This window comes from Oncorhynchus keta, chromosome 36 (genome assembly GCF_023373465.1).
Source record: "Oncorhynchus keta strain PuntledgeMale-10-30-2019 chromosome 36, Oket_V2, whole genome shotgun sequence".
NCBI classification, from domain to species: domain Eukaryota; kingdom Metazoa; phylum Chordata; class Actinopteri; order Salmoniformes; family Salmonidae; genus Oncorhynchus; species Oncorhynchus keta.
In genome coordinates this window covers 18,495,974-18,521,307 of record NC_068456.1, presented here as the reverse complement: position 1 = coordinate 18,521,307, position 25,334 = coordinate 18,495,974, and the positions used below count along the sequence as shown (strand labels likewise).

The 25,334-nt window shown below is 43.0% G+C and overlaps 1 protein-coding gene across 2 annotated transcripts in view; it reads right to left on the bottom strand.

The window, feature by feature from the left end:
* Positions 1-25,334, bottom strand: part of LOC118369744 (disintegrin and metalloproteinase domain-containing protein 12-like) — a 179,301-nt gene that overhangs the window by 62,765 nt on the left and 91,202 nt on the right. For both annotated transcript variants that reach the window (XM_052498615.1, XM_035754404.2), the window contains exons 4-10: positions 24,509-24,587; positions 9,544-9,620; positions 4,573-4,762; positions 3,232-3,297; positions 1,672-1,743; positions 1,209-1,378; positions 938-1,022 (exon numbers count right to left, since the gene is read on the bottom strand). In XM_052498615.1, the coding sequence (XP_052354575.1) occupies positions 938-1,022; positions 1,209-1,378; positions 1,672-1,743; positions 3,232-3,297; positions 4,573-4,762; positions 9,544-9,620; positions 24,509-24,587 (739 nt within the window). The remainder of the gene's footprint in view (positions 1-937; positions 1,023-1,208; positions 1,379-1,671; positions 1,744-3,231; positions 3,298-4,572; positions 4,763-9,543; positions 9,621-24,508; positions 24,588-25,334) is intronic.

The window sequence follows — 25,334 nt, the reverse complement described above, 5'->3', positions numbered from 1 at the left end:
CTGAAAGTAGAGCTCGCGAGACAAAAGTTGCGTACTACATCATTAATGTGCAGATATATGCATCACGTTATTGCTCTCTCTCTCTCTCTCTCTCTCTCTCTCTCTCTCTCTCTCTCTCTCTCTCTCTCTCTCTCTCTCTCTCTCTCTCTCTCTCTCTCTCTCTCTCTCTCTCTCTCTCTCTCTCTCTCTCTCTCTCTCTCTCTCTCTCTCTCTCTCTCTCTCTCTCTCTCTCTCTCTCTCTCTCTCTCTCACTGCTGTGTGTACATCTGGCTAGCTGTCACTCAAATGGAGAGGGGCTGAAGCTTTATTGGCTAGAACTTGAATTGCTAGAGGGCTGGCCCTCGTGGGGAAAATGGTATCAGGTGATACAGTGGGGATGGAAACACAGCTCACTGAACTTAACTGTGTGGGTTGTGCGTGGTAGTGAGTAAAGGGCATTCTATTTTGACCTATAGTATGTCCTGGCACAAATAATGTATCACCCCTCATAAACATTTGAATGCGTCTTGTTTAAGCTCTGTGACTTACCTCAAACCCACATCGGCCTACATTTACAACTGAACTGGTTGGTTCAATTATTTCAAATGACCTTGGATGGTGTGTGTGTGTGTGTGTGTGTGTGTGTGTGTGTGTGTGTGTGTGTGTGTGTGTGTGTGTGTGTGTGTGTGTGTGTGTGTGTGTGTGTGTGTGTGTGTGTGTGTGTGTGTGTGTGTGTGTGTGTGTGTGCGCGCGCGCGATTGCATCTGTGTGTACTTGGGTGTGAATATCCTGGTGTTTACATCATTTCCTCCGACCCTCCACCAAACAATGAACGGTGAACACATTTTCTTTACACGGTGCCTCTGGATAGCGATAAGCTGAGCTCTGAACAATATCAATGCGGTTGATAGCATCAGACGGAATAGAGGAGGAACACCAAGGTTCACCTTATACTCACCATGACGATGCCTCCAGACTGCTCCACTGTACACATGCTCATGATGGGGGCCATGCCAATGGTGGTACCCTGGAAGTACACCCCACTGGGGGGAAGGGGATCGAGGAGAGGTATAGATGGTGACTTCAGGGATTAAATACATACGAATAATCCAATCATAGCCTATTCATATCCCAAATCACAAACAAGGGAATTGAACTGTATGGGAGGTAGAACTTGCGTGTGTCTCTTTGTCTGAGTGTGTGCTTCATGTGTACTGTAGGACCTCCACCTGATGAGCTGAGCGTTGTCGTGTGACTTTGTAGGCAGTAGTTTGACTTTCCTCCAGTCTAGGAACTCATGCAGGGTGTTGAAGGGGTCCTGAGTGACAGGACACTTGTCAGCGTCGCTCCATACCTCCAGGCCCACTAGGGCCACACGGATGTTCAGGACCCTATAGAACTGAGGAGGAGGAGGAGAGGGCCAGTGAGTAGAAGGATGCATATGTAAATCTGTCCGACAATGTATTTTTGGACAGATTTACATAAACATGTAGTATGGATGACTTGCTTGGGACCCTTATACTAGCGATCTATCGATAGCTGTAAAATACAATTTTAGATAGACTAAAATCAGTTGTGAGAGACTGACAGTAATATATTAGCCTGATGTGGCATTAATCTTTACTGCCAGAGGTATTTCTATTTTAAACATAAGATGGATCTCTGCTGTGCATTGGGAGGTGGAGGTTTTACCTTGTCCACGTAATTGGCTATCTCTGCCAGTCTCTGCTTCACCCTCTCAACGTCCTTCCCCTGTTTCTGAAACTGAACACACAACCACCAGGTTAACATTATTAGACGTTAGGAAGCAAAGAAGGACAAGAATAGCGGATGAGTGCATAAGATAATGCCCATAATATACAGCACTGAAAACTGGGTTCAATATCATTTGAACAAGTGTGACCGTGAGACATCGCCACGTTGGGACATTCACCTCCATTTCTTTCCACACAAACGGACTGATTGTTTTGGTACACCGACTTTTCCAACATGACTATTGCTATGATCATTGGTATTTTTATATCATATAATCATTATTATAGTATTCTTTATGTTAGCTTCATAAGAACACAAACGCTCCAGAGTCTGGTTATCATATAATTTACTGCCAACCTGTTCTACTCACCCCCTGCTTTGTTGACTGGGATCCTCAAAGGACATCGTTTAAGGGGAATCTCCCATTTAAGGAGTGTTTTGAAAGTTTATCGTAAATGCTTAGAGTTAAGTGTTAGCCATTGTAATGTCAACTGTGCAATAGTATTGCCATTCAAGTGTATTACCATTCAATTGTACATGGCAAGCAGATCTTCTGCTTGTCGAGGTAACATGCTGTTGCTAAACTCTGCCAAATACTCAGATATGTGAGTAATGTGAGTAGTTAATGGGCATTTTACCCTGTGTTTGAGGTGTCTGGCCTTAGGCCCCAAGTCAAGGCTATTTTGCTATTTTTGGCACAAGTAAGTTCATTTATATTTTTTCAACAAAATATTTTTGGAAAATATTTGTTCTCAGTTTTCCTCATCATGTATATTTTCTCCTTTACACAAGCTAGTACAGTATAATGGTACTTCTATGCAGTAAGGGCCCATAAGTTCCAGATACCCTGTATCTTCAACCTGTCTGAGTGAGAAGGCATAACACGTCGGACAGGTTGTCAAGCTGCGATCAATCTGGATCTGGGCTGATCTCACAGTGGGAAAGAAACAATTGGCAAGTCAACGGGGAGCATGTGCACTGGCAGAAATAGCATGTAAGAGGCGTCGGATGCAATCAATGTTGAGACAGACTCTCCTTTTTCATCCCACTGTGCATCCACCTGCTTGACTGTCCTAAGTGTGAGCCGACTTAACCGAACCATCCAACCTGCCCCTTATAGAGCTGGTCAACAGCATCAGCTAGGGGCAGCCAAGGGAAATCCCAGTGCGAGCCTTTCTCTCCTTCTTCTGCATCCACACCGTTTCCTGTTTCCTGTCTAGTCCACTGGGGAATCATTCAGCACTTCCTGTGGAATACGGCTGCCACCGATGACCACACTGATTGCAGCAGCACACTGACCTAATTCTGCCGTTACCAAGGTGGATTTGTTCTTGCGTTCTTAGTCTTGCCTATTTTCTGCAGCAAAGTCTGTGTGGCTTACATCCTCATGCCCATCTCTAGCCATTGTGAATGGGCAAACCACATAGGCATGGTAATGATGAGGGCTGATGACAGGACTTTTATACATGCATTATAAATACATTATAGATACATTACCTCTCTGTTGTCTGCAACGATGACCAGCTCTACATATTTGGTAGTTTTCTGAGCGTGCCTCTTGTTCTGTGATGCAGAAAGCGGGAGAGAGGGAGAGAGAGGGGGGGACATGGGATTCTAAATTTAACCACCTTTCTCAAGATCCTCCATGGTCTTTTTTGAGCACTGTAAACAACGCACACTTACGCACAACTTCCTGTGAGTCCACAGTGGGTTCTTTATGTTAAAGCTACTTCAAAAACATTGCTTATTAATCTTTCAAAAGGCTTCTGTCACGGCACCACCTTTGATTTCAACTTCGCATTAACCGCCTACACACCAGTGGTGAAAGCTTCACAAAAAAAGCCTATTATTCATCTGCTGAGTCACACAGACAGCAGACGCTTTTCTATGAAATATCTTGTTCACCTATTTTAGTACTCCTGTGTTTTTCATAGAGAGATTTTAAAGCATTAGCATTGAAAGCTGCTGATTCACTGTGTCAGTGAGTGTCTTGGTTCTTGTTTCTGAGGGAAAAGGGAGGCCCAGGATTAAGGGTGGATGCAGGTACTGTGGTAGTGGCAGATGGACCTGTTTACCTGCTACATGGAGACTGGTGTGGGGAGCAGAGCCCACGCTCCTGCCCTGGCCCTGATATAGGACTCTGGAGCCAGGGTGAGAGGGAGAGAGTAAGGCCAAGGTTGGATCTCTACCATGGTTCATGTGCTGGTCTGAGCTCCAATCCAGGTACAAAACCAATCCAGTTTAAGCCCTGGTTCCTGATCAGTCCAGTCACAGCCACAGAGTAAAATTGCTGTCATTGTATTTAATCGATCCTAGTGCCACAAAAAGCTATGTTTTACCAACAAAAGTATGGTAAAATAAAAGGCAAGCATTATTTTACAAATTAACATTTAACATCTCCCTAAGGCTTCACATTACAAAACAAAAATAATATCAGCCTGTTTCAAATGGTGGCATGTATTACATCAGAGAAATTAAGAAGTGTTCCTATGAATCTTGTAAGTCGGCAGATAAGTTGATTCCCCCGTTCATGAAAGACGGCCTCCTCTTCACTCTGTTATCAAACCCAGAACCCTGTGTACAGCTGGTATCAGAAAGCTATCTGGACGACAACGTCACACGTCCTTTAGCCCACGCTCCAGACCAACTAAAACATCAATCCATTATCAAGCCCTGCCTTTTCAACACTTCTACGTCTAATGATTCTTCCGGGGAGCTTCATCACGAACAGTGTTGTTAATGGAATCCTACAATATTACTAAAGTGGTATTTGATGGAGGTTATCTGAAGGGTCGGATGAAAAACTCAGATGCTGCTGAAGTTGATGACGAGCCTTACCCTGGTACTGAATGTTCTGAAAGGGCTTCTCAGATGGTTGTCAGGGGTAACAGAGGACATGTTGAAGCCATGACCACAGGTTCCAGGGGACAGGTTGAGGTTTTCCCCTCGGTAGATGATGTGTTTATCATTGTCCTGGTACAACGATGGTTCAAGGATGAAGGTCTTATTTTGAAGTGAGATGAAACCCCTGGAAGAGAAGGAAAGACAAGGTACAGTAATGCTGTTCAACAGATCTGGCATAATGCATTGGCCGTGTGGACAGGGCAGTATGTGACCTGATTTTGTGGAAAACAAGTCAATGATTAAGGTATTTCTCTATGATAAGGATGTGGTTCTTTAATCTGGTGTTAGCAAATAAAACCCAAAAGTCTGGCATGAATGACATATCAGGCCTAGTTTCAGGAGGGCAAATACATTGCAGATGATGTGTTTTAAAACCCAAATCATTTCTTAATTCCACATGTTTACTTTTCTGGCTGTGAGCAGTGCGGGTGGGTCAATTTTCTGGACCTTTTACACAATTACCACATTAACATTGTTTTACACAGAAAAAAACATCTTACCGGTTTTGATTGAATATGGTAGAACCCACAATGTTCCTTGGTTCCTTGAGATGTGTAAAGGCTGTGGGCTCTGCCCCAGTCACTCACTAGCCACACACATAGTGCAGCCAACGGGTTTCTCCACGCATCGCGCCGACAGAAACAAACATCTTTCTGGTAAGAAGAGTGGCGGGGGCATATGCCTCATGACTAAAGAGACATGGTGTGGTGAAGGAAACATACAGGAACTCAAATCCTTCTGTTCACCTGATTTAGAATTCCTCACAATCAAATGTAGACCGCATTATCTTCCAAGAGAATTCTCTTCGATTATAATCACAGCCGTATATATCCCCCCCCAAGCAGACACATCGATGGCTCTGAACAAACTTTATTTAACTCTTTGCAAACTGGAAACCATTTATCCGGTGGCTGCATTCATTGTAGCTGGGGATTTTAACAAAGCTAATCTGAAAACAAGACTCCCTAAATTTTATCAGCATATCGATTGCGCAACCAGGGGTGGTAAAACCTTGGATCATTGTTACTCTAACTTCCGCGACGCATATAAGGCCCTGCCCCGCCCCCCTTTCGGAAAAGCTGACCACGACTCCATTTTGCTGATCCCTGCCTACAGGCAGAAACTAAAACAAGAGGCTCCCACGCTGAGGTCTGTCCAACGCTGGTCAGACCAAGCTGACTCCACACTCCAAGACTGCTTCCATCACGTGGACTGGGACATGTTTCGTATTGCGTCAGATGAAAATATTGACGAATACGCTGATTCGGTGTGCGAGTTCATTAGAACGAGCGTCGAAGATGTCGTTCCCATAGCAACGATAAAAACATTCCCAAACCAGAAACCGTGGATTGATGGCAGCATTCGCGTGAAACTGAAGGCGCGAACCACTGCTTTTAATCAGGGCAAGGTGTCTGGTAACATGTCCGAATATAAACAATGCAGCTATTCCTCCGCAAGGCTATTAAACAAGCTAAGCGTCAGTACAGAGACAAAGTGGAATCTCAATTCAATGGCTCAGACACAAGAGGCATGTGGCAGGGTCTACCGTCAATCACGGACTACAAGAAGAAACCCAGCCCAGTCACGGACCAGGATGTCTTGCTCCCAGGCAGACTAAATAACTTTTTTGCCCGCTTTGAGGACAATACAGTGCCACTGACACGGCCTGCAACGAAAACATGCGGTCTCTCCTTCACTGCAGCCGAGGTGAGTAAGACATTTAAACGTGTTAACCCTCGCAAGGCTGCAGGCCCAGACGGCATCCCCAGCCGCGCCCTCAGAGCATGCGCAGACCAGCTGGCCGGTGTGTTTACGGACATATTCAATCAATCCCTATACCAGTCTGCTGTTCCCACATGCTTCAAGAGGGCCACCATTGTTCCTGTTCCCAAGAAAGCTAAGGTAACTGAGCTAAACGACTACTGCCCCGTAGCACTCACTTCCGTCATCATGAAGTGCTTTGAGAGACTAGTCAAGGACCATATCACCTCCACCCTACCTGACACCCTAGACCCACTCCAATTTGCTTACCGCCCAAATAGGTCCACAGACGATGCAATCTCAACCACACTGCACACTGCCCTAACCCACCTGGACAAGAGGAATACCTATGTGAGAATGCTGTTCATCGACTACAGCTCGGCATTCAACACCATAGTACCCTCCAAGCTCACCATCAAGCTCGAGACCCTGGGTCTCGACCCCGCCCTGTGCACCTGGGTACTGGACTTCCTGACGGGCCGCACCCAGGTGGTGAGGGTAGGCAACAACATCTCCTCCCCGCTGATACTCAACACGGGGGCCCCACAAGGGTGCGTTCTGAGCCCTCTCCTGTACTCCCTGTTCACCCACGACTGCGTGGCCACGCACGCCTCCAACTCAATCATCAAGTTTGCGGACGACACAACAGTGGTAGGCTTGATTACCAACAACGACGAGACGGCCTACAGGGAGGAGGTGAGGGCCCTCGGAGTGTGGTGTCAGGAAAATAACCTCACACTCAACGTCAACAAAACTAAGGAGATGATTGTGGACTTCAGGAAACAGCAGAGGGAACACCCCCCTATCCACATCGATGGAACAGTAGTGGAGAGGGTAGCAAGTTTTAAGTTCCTCGGCATACACATCACAGACAAACTGAATTGGTCCACTCACACTGACAGCGTCGTGGAGAAGGCGCAGCAGCGCCTCTTCAACCTCAGGAGGCTGAAGAAATTTGGCTTGTCACCAAAAGCACTCACAAACTTCTACAGATGCACAAGCGAGAGCATCCTGGCGGGCTGTATCACCGCCTGGTACGGCAACTGCTCCGCCCTCAACCGTAAGGCTCTCCAGAGGGTAGTGAGATCTGCACAACGCATCACCGGGGGCAAACTACCTGCCCTCCAGGACACCTACACCACCCGATGTTACAGGAAGGCCATAAAGATCATCAAGGACATCAACCACCCGAACCACTGCCTGTTCACCCCGCTATCATCCAGAAGGCGAGGTCAGTACAGGTGCATCAAAGCTGGGACCGAGAGACTGAAAAACAGCTTCTATCTCAAGGCCATCAGACTGTTAAACAGCCACCACTAACATTGAGTGGCTGCTGCCAACACACTGTCATTGACACTGACCCAACTCCAGCCACTTTAATAATGGGAATTGATGGGAAATGATGTAAATATATCACTAGCCACTTTAAACAATGCTACCTTATATAATGTTACTTACCCTACATTATTCATCTCATATGCATACGTATATACTGTACTCTACATCATCGACTGCATCCTTATGTAATACATGTATCACTAGCCACTTTAACTATGCCACTTTGTTTACTTTGTCTACATACTCATCTCATATGTATATACTGTACTCGATACCATCTACTGTATGCTGCTCTGTACCATCACTCATTCATATATCCTTATGTACATATTCCTTATCCCCTTACACTGTGTATAAGACAGTAGTTTTGGAATTGTTAGTTAGATTACTTGTTGGTTATCACTGCATTGTCGGAACTAGAAGCACAAGCATTTCGCTACACTCGCATTAACATCTGCTAACCATGTGTATGTGACAAATAAAATTTGATTTGATTTGATTTGATTCCTAGGGTGTGTTCAGCTCGCTTCAACATTTTCTACGTTGTGTGACAGTTCGTATTAAACGACACATTTCCTCAAAACGGTGTGCACCAATAGCCTTTGAGGTAGATTTGCTCCTGTTTAGTGGGTGTGGCGAATCAATATGGATGTGACCATCTGAAATCTCAAAACTCATGAAAGCTAATTACATTTATGGTAACTGCCACAATAATCACAGCATTTTCAACTGGTCGTTCAGTTTCCGTTGAGTTTCATATTGCACACCGTTCTGTCGTACTGAACGTAACCCTGGTTTGAGTGTGTCAGGAAGGGGGAAGCCATCTTGATCATTGACTGCATTTGTGGGCAGAAATGTTTGTAACTAGGAAACTGTTTATAGTTGAAAGGCTATTTCTAAGGCTTACTGATACATTTGTTTTTTCCCCTCTGTACTACCTTTCCTTTGGATTAATACACAGCCTAACAACTCAACTGGGAAAATATTTATTTCCTTTCTTGTGGCTGGATTATTTAGATTTTTGCTTTTTGAGGGACTGAACTAATGGCTCGCAATAACTCAGTCAATGTAAATGGACACACTGACCTACAGTAGATTCAACTGCCCGAAATGTGTTCTTAGGCCAACCAAAACTCTGAAACAATTTGTTTTGGCATCAAAGCCAAGCCACATATTGCTCGTCAAACATCTGTCTGCCTCAAGGATTTTGTCATGAGGTACAAGATTTTTAAAAAGAAAGCATTACCAGTAAAACTCCATTGGGGTGGACTCTTCAGCTACAGCAATACTTCTAGTTCAGGTGTATTACCGCTAAATGTTCCTAGTCATTAGCTTTTATTGTGTTGTTAAAAGGATAATGGCATATTAAACGCTTTCTCGTCACATAATGCATCTGTAGTTTTGGGGTAATTAAACAGGAGATGAGCGTACGTCAGCAGGCTTTCTGTTGCTGTTACCACTCAGTCAGGCAGGCAGCTTTATTACTTCCAGGTGGCTATTAGGCACAGACACATGCCCAGAGGAGAGGACAGACACGTAGGCCATCATTGTAAATAATAATTTGTTCTTAACTGACTTGCTTAGTTAAATAAAGGTTAAATAAAAAATGTTATAAAAATAATCACTGGGTGGCCCAGACCAAGTCCATTTTCTCTGTCTAGGGATCGCTTATATCCTCTGGTGGACTCTTCTATACTCTTGGGTAAGTGGACACTCATACCTGATTGTTGACAGAGCTTTAAGGGCCAGTTACACAGTATGTCTGACTGAGGCTACTGGGATCTTATAGAGTGAAGTGTTACTTACCGGAGTCCAGAACAGGTGCTGAGAGTGACGTCAGAGTTAGCGTGGCCCTCCACTTCTCCATGGTAGTAGCAGTTCTTCTAAAAAACACCATCATGGCACTCAAATCAGATTTGAACTGTGTCAGGACGTTCTTCACCATGCTATAATATAGGGTAAATCCATTTGAATTCAAACACTTTTTGACAGCAACCATTTTGATATGAATGAAATGTTTGTCATTTCCAATTTGAAATTTGACTTGATTTGCACAAATTAAAATGTCCATTAATTATAATCCACTTAATAATTCACATTTACTTTTGCAGCAGGTTCATTTTCCTTCTGTAGCAAACGGGCTCAAATTAAGATCCTACATCTGTATTGAAATCTTAGAACTATAGATAATAGGGGACGCTAGTGATCAAGACATGGAGTAGGTCATTTTTTCCCGAGCTAATGCTGAAATTGCATTTTTTTAAATACATATTTTTTTACTTTGACCCAAAAAGAACTAGGAAACACAGCCATTGAATGACTTGCTTTACTCTGTTCAACTTTTATTTTTGTTTTAATGTGTAAATGCCGAATAACCTGAAAAAGTTTACGTTTCATCGGAGTCACTGACGAAAGAGAAAACACTAGGCCCAAGACGAGGAGCTTGTGTGCTTCAACAAATGGATTTGAAGGCCGAGATTCTTGCTTCTCCATCTATACTCAAGTCGGAACTCAAGGAGGCGCTCAGTGAGGACTTCCATTTTATTCAGTCGATATTACAAGCAGTCAAGAATGAGCTCACAAAGCATCCAGCAATGGTTCGGCACTGAACTGGATACAGTTAAGAAAACTGTCTCCGACATGGAACAAGGCTTGTCAACATGCTCAGACGACAAGACTACGCTACAAACTCGATAAGAAGCTCGAAACTGATGTGGCTAGCCTTAAGGAACAATTCATACATCTACAAGGTTATATGCGAAGATCCAATTTCAGGATCATGGGGGTAGCTGAGGACCAGGGCTCATGTTCTACTTCATCGGTCTCAAAGTTATTGAAGGAAGCCCTCAAATTGGATAAATACATCCTTGTATACTGCTCACATCGGGGCTCTCAAGCAAGAAAGCCTGGCGGAAAACCTTGCGTCATTGTGGCTAAACTACACTACTATCAGGATTGTATTGATGTTTTTCGTGGTGCCAGAGAATTAGGCCCACTTTGATGCAACGGAGCATCCATCTCTATCTTCTCAGACTATGCCCCCCAGCGTTGCTTGTGACCGTGCCGCTTCAACAATGTCAAGAGTCTGCTCTGTGGACGGACCAACGTTAGGTATGGTGTAGGTTATAACATACATATAACATACGGCTCCGTATAACATACACCAGCACAGAGAAAGAGTTCAAAGACCCCATAAGGCGAAGGCCTTTGTGAAAACGAATATTCTACCAAGGTCAGAAGAAGCATATTACTGAATGTTTACCTATTTGGCGATTAGGGTAATGGATGAATGTTTCGACCACTGCAGACTCAGTCTCTCTTTTGTAGATACTGTATAGCGTTGCCAGTGGTATCAGTTGATATTGTTATTATTAGGTAACGTTAGTGCCTTAGTTCTGGTGAGTCAAATGTCCTTTTGTTTTAACATTTTATTTTATTACCATGAAGCTGCTCATGTCTATTTGCTGTAAGATGTCATTTATAAAATGTTTTATACTTTCTTTTAAACAGCCTAGTTTTGGGTTGTAAATAAGTCATTCTTATTTATTTATTATGCGCAACTTCTTCTAAATCCTTCATTATTTCAGCAGGGCTCTCTTCTCGATAGGTTTAGTATTCCCCACTACAAGCACATCATGTGTGTATATCTTTGCGTGTGGATTAGCGATTACCTTGTTCTATTAGGTGACCAAGGTGGGTTTACTTTTCTATACCAGACTTCAGAGTATTGTTTGTTTATGTTTTTTAATTCTTCTTAAAATGTTGGGTTTTTCTTTGCTATTTTTGGAAAAAATGTAATGGATTAGTTGTTATTGTAATCTGGCATCTATCCTTTTCCCACCTGACTTTACATGGCTAACATAATAACATGAGAGGGACATCTGGTGGCTCGGTCATTTTTGCTAGCTGGAATGTTAAATCTTTAAATCACCCAGTGAAATGTAAAAGGTTTCTTTCTCACTTAAATCCCCTTAAAGTAGATATTGCCTTTCTTCAGGAGACACATCTCTGCACTTTCGACCACTCTCGTTTAAAACTAGAGGAGCAGCCATTTTAATTAATAAAAACATACCGTTCGCAATGTCAAGTGCAGAGGCAGACTCAGCAGGCCGTTTCATTATAGCAGTAGGAAGACTGTATATCACACCTGTTATATTGGCTAACATGTATGCACCAAATTGGGATAACAGTTCATTCTTCACAAATGTATTTTCTCGATTACCAAATATGGACACAAAACACCTAATACTAGGTAGTGATATGAATTGTGTACTGTAGCCCAATCTGGATCATAGCTCTCCTAAAGTATCATCTTCATCAAAGACAGTATCTACAATTCAGCTATTTCTTAAGACATATGGCATATTTGATGTGTTGTGTTTCCACAATCCCACAGCTAGGAAGTAATCTTTTTCTCACCAATTCATAAGACCTTCTCACGTATAGAGTGCTTTTTCCTCGACAATAGATTTCTGCCATTTATCGCGAACTACTTATACACAACCTAATTATTGCCCCTGGTGGCTTAAATCACTACTGCTATCAGAAGAAACCTCTGTTGCTTTTATAACATCTCAAATTGAACTATTTCTCGATCTTAATCTAACCCCTGGACTGTCGCCTACAGCAGTATGGGAATCAATGAATGCTTATCTAAGGGGCCAAATTATTACGTACATCGCAAGATTAACGAAGTGCAACATTCCACACCTAGGGGAATTTACAAATAAAATCTTGGATTTGGATATGGCATATTCACACTCTTTACTAAAACAATGTTTGACACTTCAGAATTTGATTTTCTTTCAACTCGACAAGCTCAAAATCTAATTAGTAAATCTCGATACAAAAATGATAAACATGGAGAGAAATCAGGGAAAATGCAAGCACACCAGCTGCGTCAGAGAACCGCAAATCAAACCATAGTTGAGATAACTGACGAGCTGGGTAACACATGTATTGATCGTTTATGTAACGGTTTTCTATTGGTGAAAGAGAGGCGGACCAAAATGTAGCGTGGTTAGTTTTGTACATCTTTAATAAAGATGAAAATACAACAATCTACAAAACAAGAAACGTGAAAAAACCAAAACAGTCCTATCTGGTGCCACAAAGACAGGAACAATCACCCACAAAACCAAACACAAAACAGGCTACCTAAATATGGTTCCCAATCAGAGACAATGACTAACACCTGCCTCTGACTGAGAACCATATCAGGCCAAACATAGAAATAGACAAACCAGACACACAACATAGAATGCCCACCCAGCTCTCGTCCTGACCAACACTAAAACAAGGAAAACACACAAGAACGATGGTCAGAACGTGACAATTTAGAGGTCAATTCATGCTTTCATAACTTTTACTCACAATTATACACTTTGGAATCCGCTGGTAATGCTACCTTACTCAATACCTTTTTTGAGAACTTAGATATTCCTACAGTTGAACCTGAGATAGCTGCTGATTTAGAAGAACAGCTCTCCGTAGAAGAGATTGTGTTGGCAATTAAATCTATGCAGTGTGGTAAATCCCCTGGACCTGACGGATTTCAGAGCGAATTCAAAAAAGAATCTCAGATCAACTCTCTCCTCTCTTGCTTTCCAAATTTGAGTAATCATTCTCCTCAAACTCTTTACCCTCAACAATTTCACTTATTCTGAAAAAGGAAGAAAACACTGCTGAGTGTGGTTCATATAGGCCAATTTATTTACTGAATCGTTATGTAAAGATACTTTCTAAGATGATTGCCTGCCATTTTGAGTCAGAGTTTCCCTCCATTATCTCGGCAGATCAAACTGGTTTCATTAAAAATGGTCATTCTTTTTTCAACATCAGTAGTCTTTATAATATGCTTTTTATTCCCTCTTCATCTGACACTCCAGAGATATTGTTATCAATTGGGCGGAGTTGGATTATCTATTTTATACTCTCAAACAATTTGGAAGTATTATGAACAAACAATACATTCTCTCCATTATTATACCGCCGTTTCATGGCTAGTCTGGAAAAAGGGATCTCCTTACCGAACATGTACATTGATACAGATTTTGCATCTTTTGAGCAGTTAGTACAAAAGTTAAATATGCCTAGATCCCATTTCTTTGTATCTTCATACTCTAGTCACGTCCCATCATTTATTCTTTATTTTATTTCACCTTTATTTAACCAGGTAGGCCAGTTGAGAACAAGTTCTCATTTACAACTGCGACCTGGCCAAGATAAAGCAAAGCAGTGCGACAAAAACAACAACACAGAGTTACACATGGGATAAACGAGTCAATAACACAATAGAAAATCTGTATACAGTGTGTGCAAATGAAGTAAGGCAATAAATAGGCCACAGTGTCGAAGTAATTACAATTTAGCAATTAACACTGGAGTGATAGATGTGCAGAAGAGGATGTGCAAGTATAAATACTGGTGTGCAAAACAGCAGAAAAAAACTAAAAAACAAATATGGGATGAGGTAGGTAGTTGGGCGGATGGGCAATTTACAGATGGGCTGTGTACAGTTGCAGCGAGCGGTAAGCTGCTCTGACAGCCGATGCTTGAAGTTAGTGAGGGAGATATATGTCTCCAACTTCAGGGATTTTTGCAATTCATTCCAGTCATTGGCAGCAGAGAACTGGAAGGAAAGGCAGCCAAAGAAGGTGTTGGCTTTGGGGATGGCCAGTGAAATATACCTGCTGGAGCGCGTGCTGGGTGTTGCTATGGTGACCAGTGAGCTGAGATAAGGCAGAGCTATACCAAGCAAAGACTTATAGATGACCTGGAGCCAGTGGGTTTGGCGGCGAATATGTAGCGAGGACCAGCCAATGAGAGCACACAGGTCGCAATGGTGGGTAGTATATTGGACTTTGGTGACAAAACGGATGGCACTGTGATAGACTGCATCCAAGTAGTGTTGGAGGCTATTGTGTAAATGACATCGCCCAAAGTCAAGGTTCGGCAGGATAGTCAGTTTTACGAGGGTATGTTTGGGAGCATGACTGAAGGAGGCTTTGTTGCGAAATAGGAAGTTGATTCTAGATTTAACTTTGGATTTGAGATGCTTAATGTGAGTCTGGAAGGAGAGTTTACAGTCTAGCCAGACACCTAGGTATTTATAGTTGTCCACATATTCTAAGTCAGAACCGTCCAGAGTAGTGATGCTAGGCGGGCGGGCACGTGAGGGCAGCGATCAGTTGAAGAGCATGCATTTAGTTTTACTAGCGTTTAAGAGCGGTTGGAGGCCATGGAAGGAGTGTTGTATGGCATTGAAGCTTGTTTGGAGGTTTGTTAACACAGTGTCCAAAGAAGGGCCAGATGTATACAGAATCGTGTCGTATGTGTAGAGGTGGATCAAAGAATCACCTGCTGCAAGAGCAACATCATTGATATATACAGAGAAAAGAGTCATCCTGAGAATTGAACCCTGTGGCACCCTCATAGAGACTGCCAGAGATCCGGAAAACAGGCCCTCCGATTTGACACACTGAACTCTATCTGAGAAGTAGTTAGTGAACCAGGCGAGGCAGTCATTACAGAAACCAAGGTTGTTGAGTCTGCTGATAAGAATATGGTGATTTAGAGAGTCAAAAGTCTTGGCCAGGTCGATGAAGACGGCTGCACAGTACTGTTTGTTATCAATGCTAGTTATCAATGGTAGTTAGGACCTAGAGCATGGCTGAGGTGCACTTGTGACCAGCTCGGAAACCGGATTGCATAGCAGAGAAGGTACGGTGGGATTCGAGATGGTCGATGATCTGTTTGTTCACTTGGCTTTCAAAGACTTTAGAAAGGCAGGGCAGGATGGATATAGGTCTGTAACAGTTTGGGCATAGAGTGTCTCCCCCTTTGAAGAGGGGAATCTTTAGGAATCTCTCCAATCTTTAGGAATCTCAGACGATACGAAAGAGATGTTGAACAGACTAGTAATTGGGGCTGCGACAATGGCGGCGGATAGTTTTAGGAAGAGAGGGTCCAGATTGTCCAGCCCAGCTGATTTGTAGGGATCCAGATTCTACAGCTCTTTCAGGACATCAGCTGTCTGGATTTGGGTGAAGGAGAAGCGGGGGGGTGCTTGGGCCAGTAGCTGCGGGGGGGGGGGGGTGCAGAGCTGTTGGCCGGGGTTGGGGTAGCCAGGTGGAAAGAGTGGCCAGCTGGTTATAGAAATGATTTGATTATCGTGGATTTATTGGTGGTGAGTGGTTCCTAGCAAGAGTGCAGTGGGCAGCTGGGAGGAGGTGCTCTACAGTGTTCCAAAACTTTTTGGAGTTAGTGCTGCAGGATGCAAATTTCTGTTTGAAAAAGCTGTTTGAAAAAGCTTTCCAAACTGACTGTGTATTTTGGTTCCTGACTTCCCTGAAAAGTTGCATATCGCAGGGACTATTCAAAGCTAGTGCAGTGCACTTGTTTTTGTGCTGGTCAAGAGCAGTCAAGTCTGGAGTGAACCAAGGGCTATATCTGTTCATAGTTCAATTGTTTTTGAAAGGGGAATGCTTATTTAAGATGGTGAGGAAGGCACTTCTGAAGAACAACCAGGGAGGATGCCTGATGGGAGGAGGTCAATATCCTTCCAGGATACCCAGGCCAGGTCGATTAGAAAGGCCTGCTCGCAGAAGTGTTTTAGGGAGCGTTTGACAGTGATAACGGGACCCATAACGGACTCAGGCAATGAGGCAGTGATCGCTGAGATCCTTGTTGAAAACAGCAGAGGTATACTTAGAGGGCAAGTTGGTCAGGATGATATCTATGAGGGCACCCATGTTTACAGATTTGGGGTTCTACCTGGTAGGTTCCTTGATAATTTGTGTGAGATTGAGAGCATAATGCCCACCTATCTCCATTCTAGATTATATTTTTAAAGTGAACCCTTGTATAAACACGCACAATCTGGATTCCCTGAACTCTCTTAAGAACCAATGGAAAGAGGATTTAGGGGAACAACTTTCAGACGAAACTTGGCAGAGTATCCTTAAGAGAATACATTCTTCATCTATATGTCTAAGACATGATGTAATTCAATTAAAATTAGGACATCGGCTGCATTGAAATGGAACCGGTCACAACTTGTAGACTTGTAAAGACTTGACAACTTTACGGTTTTTACTTTTTAATTGCCGTTTATATTTTTTGTTTTTCCCTCACTCAACTTTTTTTCATTCAACTTTTTCACTCCGGATGCTTTATCTGGACATGGTTCTACAGGACCTCCACCAGCCGAAGCTAAGTAGTAACATTAACATGATGCCTCCTAATTGCAGTCGCTGTACTCATAATATACAGGGGAACGATCGCCTTACGGCGAGGATAGCTGTGCCGCAAGCCCAGCTTCAGACGCAATCGTTAGGCAAGGGTAATTTCAGTGTAGGAAAGGATGAAACAGCGTCTGTGCCACCAGTAAGTACAGATAGTAACGTTAGGGTCAGTTTGTTATATCTGGAGTACTTCTCCTGTCCTATTCGGTGTCCTGTGTGAATCTATGTGTGTTCTCTAATTCTCTCCTTCTCTCTTTCTCTCTCTCGGAGGACCTGAGCCCTAGGACCATGCCCCAGGACTACCTGACATGATGACTCCTTTCTGTCCCCAGTCCACCTGGCCGTGCTGCTGCTCCAGTTTCAACTGTTCTGCCTTATTATTATTAGACCATGCTGGTCATTTATGAACATTTGAACATCTTGGCCATGTTCTGTTATAATCTCCACCCGGCACAGCCAGAAGAGGACTGGCCACCCCACATATGTTCTCTCTAATTCTCTCTTTCTTTCTCTCTCTCGGAGGACCTGAGCCCTAGGACCATGCCCCAGGACTACCTGACATGATGACTCCTTGCTGTCCCCAGTCCACTAGGCCGTGCTGCTGCTCCAGTTTCAACTGTTCTGCCTTGTTATTATTCGACCATGCTGGTCATTTATGAACATTTGAACATCTTGGCCATGTTCTGTTATAATCTCCACCCGGCACAGCCAGAAGAGGACTGGCCACCCCACATAGCCTGGTTCCTCTCTAGGTTTCTTCCTAGGTTTTGGCCTTTCTAGGGAGTTTTTCCTAGCCACCGTGCTTCTACACCTGCATTGCTTGCTGTTTGGGGTTTTAGGCTGGGTTTCTGTACAGCACTTTGAGATATCAGCTGATGTACGAAGGGCTATATAAATAAAATTGATTTGATTTGATTTGATAAGAAACTAGCTCCCTGGTACACAGAAAATACCCGAGCTCTGAAGCAAGTTTCCAGAAAATTGTAACGGAAATGGCGCCACACCAAACTGGAAGTCTTCCGACTAGCTTGGAAAGACAGTGCAGTATCGAAGAGCCCTCACTGTTGCTTGATCATCCTATTTTTCCAACTTAATTGAGGAAAATAAGAACAATCCAACATTTATATTTGATACTGTCGCAAAAAAGAAGCATTCCCCAAGAGAGGATGCCTTTCACTTTTAATTAAATTAATTTAATTTAAAAAAATTGTTTTACCCCTTTTTTCTCCACAATTTCATGGGTATCAAACTATTAGTTATCTTGTCTCATTGCTACAACTCCGTACGGGGCTCGGGAGAGACAAAGGTCGAAAGTCATGCGTCCTCCGAAACACAACCCAACCAAGCCGCACTGGTTCTTAACACAGCGCGCAATCAACCCGGAAGCCAGCCGCAACAATGTGTCAGAGGAAACACTGTGCACCTGGCGACCTTGGTTAGCGTGCACTGCGCCCGCCCCGCCCACAGGAGTCGCTGGTGCGCGATGAGACAAGGATATCCCTACCGGCCAAACCCTCCCTAACCCGGACGACGCTAGACCAATTGTGCATCGCCCCACGGACCTCCCAGTCACGGCCAGCTGCAACAGAGTCTGGGCACGAACCCAGAGTCTCTGGTGGCACAGCTAGCGCTGTGATGCAGTGCCCTAGACCACTGCGCCACCTGGGAGGCACTAAATTCATGAACTTCTTTGAGGAAAAGATCATGATCATTAGAAAGCAAAACGGACTCCTCTTTCAATCTGCGTATTCCTCCATAGCTCAGTTGTCCTGAGTCTGCACAACTCTGCCAGGACCTAGGATCAAGGGAGGCACTCAAGTGTTTTAGTACTATATCTCTTGACACAATGATGAAAATAATAATGACCTCTAAACCTTCAAGCTGCATACTGGACCCTATTCCAAACTAAACTACTGAAAGAGATGCTACCTGTGCTTGGCCCTCCTATGTTGTACATAATAAACGGCTCTCTATCCACCGGGTGTGTACCAAACTCACTAAAAGTGGCAGTAATAAAGCCTCTCTTGAAAAAGCCAAACCTTGACCCAGAAAATATACACAACTATCGGCCTATCGGAAACTTCCATTCCTCTCTAAAAATTTTGAAAAAGCTGTTGCGCAGCAACTCACTGCCTTGCTGAAGACAAACGATGTATACGAAATGCTTCAGTCTGGTTTTAGACCCCATCATAGCACTGAGACGGCACTTGTGAAGGTCGTAAATTACCTTTTAATGGCGTCAGACTGAGGCTCTGCATCTGTCCTCGTGCTCCTAGACCTTAGTGCTGCTTTTGATACCATCGATCACCACATTCTTTTGGAGAGAATGGAAACCCAAATTGGTCTACACGGACAAGTTCTGGCCTTGTTTCGATCTTATCTGTCGGAAAGATATCAGTTTGTCTCTGTGAATGGTTTGTCCTCTGACAAATCAACTGTAAATTTCAGTGTTCCTCAACGCTCCGTTTTAGGACCACTATTGTTTTCACTATATACTTTACCTCTTGGGGATGTCATTCGAAAACATAATTTTAACTTTCACTGTTATGTGGATGACACACAGCTGTACATTTCAATGAAACATGGTGGAGCCCCAAAATTGCCCTTGCTGGAAGCCTGTGTTTCAGACATATGGAAGTGGATGGCTGCAAACTTTCTACTTTTAAACTCGGACAAAACAGAGATGCTTGTTCTAGGTTCCAAGAAACAAAGAGATCTTCTGTTGAATCTGACAATTAATCTTGATGGTTGTACAGTCGTCTCAAATAAAACTTTGAAGGACCTCGGCGTTACTCTGGACCCTGATCTCTCTTTTGACGAACATATCAAGACTGTTTCAAGGACAGCTTTTTTTCCATCTACGTAACATTGCAAAAATCAGAAACTTTCTGACCAAAAATGATGCAGAAAAATGAATCCATGCTTTTGTTACTTCTAGGTTAGATTACTGCAATGCTCTACTTTCCAGCTACCCGGATAAAGCACTAAATGACATTGAGTTAGTGCTAAATACGGCTGCTAGAATCCTGACTAGAAGCCAAAAAATGTTATCATATTACTCCAGTGCTAGCCTTCCCACACTGGCTTCCTGTTAAGGCAAGGTCTGATTTCAAGGTTTTACTGCTAACCTACAAATCATTACATGGGCTTGCTCCTACCTATCTTTCCGATTTGGTACTGCCGTACATACCTATACGTACGCTACGGTCACAAGACGCAGGCCTCCTAATTGTCCCTAGAATTTCTAAGCAAACAGCTGGAGGCAGGGCTTTCTCCTATAGAGCTCCATTTTTATGGAATGGTCTGCCTATCCATGTGAGAGATGCAGACTCAGTCTCAACCTTGAAGTGTTTACTGAAGACTCATCTCTTCAGTGGGTCAAATGATTGAGTGTAGTCTGGCCCGGGAGTGTGAAAGTGAACGGAAAGGGTTGGCACCCCCTCTTGGGTTGTGCCGTGGCGGAGATCTTTGTGGGCTATACTCGGCCTTGTCTCAGGATGGTAAGTTGGTGGTTGAAGATATCCCTCTAGTAGTGTGGGGGCTTTGGCAAAGTGGGTGGGGTTATATCCTGCCTGTTTGGCCCTGGGGTATCATCGGATGGGGCCACAGTGTCTCCTGACCCCTCCTGTCTCAGCCTCAAGTATTTATGCTGCAGTCGTTTATGTGTCGGGGAGCTAGGGTCAGTCTGGAGTACTTCTCCTGTCTTATCCGGTGTCCTGTGTGAATTTAAGTATGCTCTCCCTAATTGTCTCTTTCTTTCTTTGTCTCTTTCTTTCTCTCTCTTGGAGGACCTGAGCCCTAGAACCATGCCTCAGGACTACCGGGTATGAAGTCTCCTTGCTGTCCCCAGTCCACCTGGCTGTGCTGCTACTCCAGTTTTAACTGTCCTGCCTGCGGCTATGGAACCCTGACCTGTTCACCGGACGTGCTACCTGTCCCAGAACTGCAGTTTTCAACTCTCTAGAGACAGCAGGAGCGGTAGATACTCTTAATGATCGGCTATGAAAAGCCAACTGACATTTACTCCTGAAGTGCTGACTTGTTGCACCCTCAACAACTTCTGTGATTATTATTATTTGACCATGCTGGTCATTTATGAACATTTGAACATCTTGGCCATGTTCTGTTATAATCTCCACCCGGTACAGCCAGAAGACGACTGGCCACCCCTCATAGCCTGGTTCCTCTCTAGGTTTCTTCCTAGGTTTTGGCCTTTCTAGGGAGTTTTTCCTAGCCACCGTGCCTCTACACCTGCATTGCTTGCTGTTTGGGGTTTTAGGCTGGGTTTCTGTACAGCACTTTGAGATATCAGCTGATGTAAGAAGGGCTATATAAATACATTTGATTTGATTTGATTGGTCAATAGATCCCACTTGTGACTGATATAAGCAGGCTCCTGCTACAGTACTTTAATAAACAAGTTTTGGACATGCCCAACATTTGAGATGTTTTCTAATACTGGAAAGGCCTATAGAACCTTCTGCTTTTATTGCATTATTTGGAGTGGCACAATGGGAGGTCCCTTTAAATATTTCTGTAGAGTGGCACAATGGGAGGCCCCTTTAAACAGTTCTATAGAGTGGCACCACAGGAGGCCCCTCTAAACAGTTCTATGGGCAACATGCTGATATTTACCACTCTTCTAGCTAGACGTCTTCTACTATTTAAGTGGAAGGATCGGTTTCCTCCTACTTTTAACCACTGGATAAAGGAAGTTATGCAACATCTCAAGCTAGAGAAAACACGCTACTCCATTAGGGGATCTTCAATTACATTATATAATATCTGGCAACCTTTCCTGTACTTTGTAGAAGACATGGACTCAGCTAATTTGACATCTCCATAAACCAACCGAAATTAGAAATGGTATCATTATTTTTAATATTTTTTAACTTTTTGTTTTATAATATCTTTGTATTTCTTTTAGTATGTGATTATATTACTCATTGTATATCATGCCTGATTTAAATCTGGTTTTGGGGTGGGACTCTGTTAGAGCATGGGGGGGTTTGGGTGGGTTTGATTTGGAGGGGATCCGTGAGTGTAGCTGACCTCTAAGTATTCTGTCTGTCATCTGTAGAATCATAAAAAATGGCATATATATATATTTTTTAAATAATATATATATATATATATATATAGAGAGAGAGAGAGAGAGAGAGAGAGAGAGAGAGAGAGAGAGAGAGAGAGAGAGAGAGAGAGAGAGAGAGAGAGAGAGAGAGAGAGAGAGAGATAATAGAATAGACATGACCACTGAAGTTAACATTCACCGGGGTGTGAACCGGCAGTCATTTTTGTGGTAATAATTAAAAGTTCAAATGTCAATTAAATTTAAATGTCAATGGTGTACCAGCTAAATTGCAGTGCCCTGAAGGGATAGGTCCATTCTATGAATTATATTTATATGATTGAAATGACACCCCACCCTATATTCAAGAGCATGTTGTCTCAACCGATGGCAGGCACAACACAAAAACCTCAGATGATGTCAAATAGGGTGAAAGCTAAATCTGAGTTTACATGTTTTAGAGGTTTTTTTAAGGTTAAAGGTAAGAAAATGACAACATTTTTCCCCCAAAGAATTGTTGTTGAATTGATCAAATAGTTTGACTAACCTGTTTGGAAGCTTTTAAATTATATTAAACTCAACCGTTTATCTTTTCCAGTGATGAAAACATGGATGTCTCATGGAAAGGTAGGGTATGCAAAATGGGTCAACTTTGAACACCTTTATCTCATGAATGTTTTGTCATTTAGGTGCAAAATGTCACTTTCTGACCACTTCTTCCATGGGCAAACATGTATGGAATGTTTAAATCAAAAGGGATGCTGTCAAAAAGTGATTGATTTCAAATGTATTTACCGTATACTTGTCTTTTGTTTCACCCATGGTCAACCATGGAAAGGAGAAGTGGAAAGGAAGCCATCTCAGTGTACAGAGACATAATGTAGCTACTGTCTGTCTGAGACAGTATGATGAGGAGGAACTGTCTGGTTTGGAGTGAAAACAAACCTCTGTATTATGGCTGACAGGCTTCTTTCAAGTCTACACTAATCCCTCCAAGACCAACTGATTTGTTAGCCAAAAGTCTGTTTGAAAAATACAGAATGTCAATACTGAACTGTGAGGAAATACTTGAGGCTGGCATTTTCCATAGCCACAGTTCATACTTTTACACAATCACTTCAGCTGTGCTGACTTGACTCCAAAAGAGACTCCCTTAGTCCTCTGAAAGGAAAGGAATGAGACTCTTTATGTGAAACTATTTGAAAAAGCATTACTATGAATATATAATATACATTGCTGAGTCACCAGCTAGGCTTAATGGCCTTCACTTCACTTCCATTACATTAAACATGAACGGTGCCATAGACATATATTGGGAAACGCTAGGTTTAGCATTTACCTTAGCTTCTTCATCTTTCGTAAGGACACTGTGATTCATTTTTTGAGTGCTACCAATTTATGGTTTTATAATGTCCATAAATACTTTCAGTTTTGTTTTGGATAGTGACCTTTTAAAACGAAAATAGCAGGCAAATACAAGGTAATCTACTTTCAAAATAAGTGTTTTTTTGACAGTTGGTTTTTCATAGGTCAAAAAAGGGTACGATGTCATGGCATTTAAAGCATACTCAATTTGAGAAATGTCACATAATATAAAACTTTACATTTTTGCATACCCGTTTAACCTACTATTTAGAATGCAACAATGGGTATTCGTACAGTTTAGCTTTGAGGAAATTATATTGTCAATCAGTGCCAAATCACAAAGCATTTCCCTTTCCAACTGCCAAGCACCTGTCAAGCTGTCCTCACCTCTGCTCAATTAAGTCATATTTTCAATCTCACTCCAACTGTGAAGCGGGAACAAGCCTGCTAACTAAGCGAAAGGCTTTTGAAAATCACTAATGAGGCTTGGTTGGCTTGGTTATCCCAGAATCCCACGTTGTACCTGAAGGCTGGCCTAGAAAAGCTGCTGTGCTGACCTTTTGTCAAACCGTCAACAGTTGAGCTAATTACTTTAAGGAAGAGTAACAAAAGTTCAGTTGACTAAGATGTGAGACCTGGCAATAGCATCTGCATACTTACAGTAGCTAACTACTGTAAATCAAACTGTAAGCGAATGAAGCCAAATGTAGCATGTTCTGGTCCCGGAGGACTTAAAAGCACGGTGCTTTGTGCAATAATGTACATATATTATACCTGTCTCCCCTTAAGGTACCTAACCCTGTATCAATTCACCAATTGTTAGGTCTACATGTAAATATGGCTGTATGTCAATAACTGTACAGATATTCCCCACTGAAAACTAAGTTAGTCATTCTCCATTTACTGGATGATAACATTTGATCTTTTGGATGCCAACGCCATGTCTATAATTCAGATATGTGTCCTCAACATTACCGGAGGGCCATTTGAATCATCCGTTTACATTACATCTTTAAAGGTCCATCCTTTAAAGTCAGCAGCACACAATGTTCAGTCAAACATGAATGTCAGAAACACTCGACCTCCAGCCTACCGTAAAGTTGTGAGCACCAGTGACTGCACTGCCATCGTCCAGATAATGTGTCTCAGTGTAATGGCTCGCAAACAGGCCCCTAAAAGAGGAAGAAACAGAAAAGGAAATAGTGACATCACAAGCAGGTATATTTTCAGCTCCACATAAAAAACACAATCCCTTTCAGAGGACTAGAGAGAAGTAGGACACACTCTGGTTAATGGCCTTATACAGTATTCTGAGTGAGGTGTGAGCTGTTAGGGATTAGGTGTAGGTAAAATATACAGCATTGGGAAGCTAGAGGAGCGGGGGCAGGGTTTGGGTGTGACCTTGAATTACATACTGTACACTCATACGCTGAAGAATCGCTGATGAGTTAATTCTATTATTTTAGTGTGTGTGTGTGTGTGTGTGTGTGTATGTTTCACACTGCAGGCGATAAGCAGATGGACATGGTGAGTCCCACCCCAAGCGTTGGCCGAGGAGCTGCAGGAACACCCATCTCTGCAGCTGCATAATCAAAGTGACATCAGAGCGGATGGTCACTGGAACATGTTTGGGAGTGTGTAGGTGGGTGTGTGGGTGTCTGTGTGTAGAGAAAGAAAGAGAGAGCAAGAGTTAATCTATGAGTGCAGTAGGTGTAGTTGGGTCTGTAGGTAGCCGAGTGCTGTCCTCCAAAACGGTGCCTCAAATTCTATACAGAGTATTTATTTCTAAGAAGTATGTTTTGAGGTGCTATACTTAAGTCTGTTAGAAAGGATTTGTGGCTTGGCAAGCAGATCAGGAACATCTGTCCATTCGGCTCAGGAACCAAGGATGTTAATGAGCGAGAGCCCCTAGGTGCTTC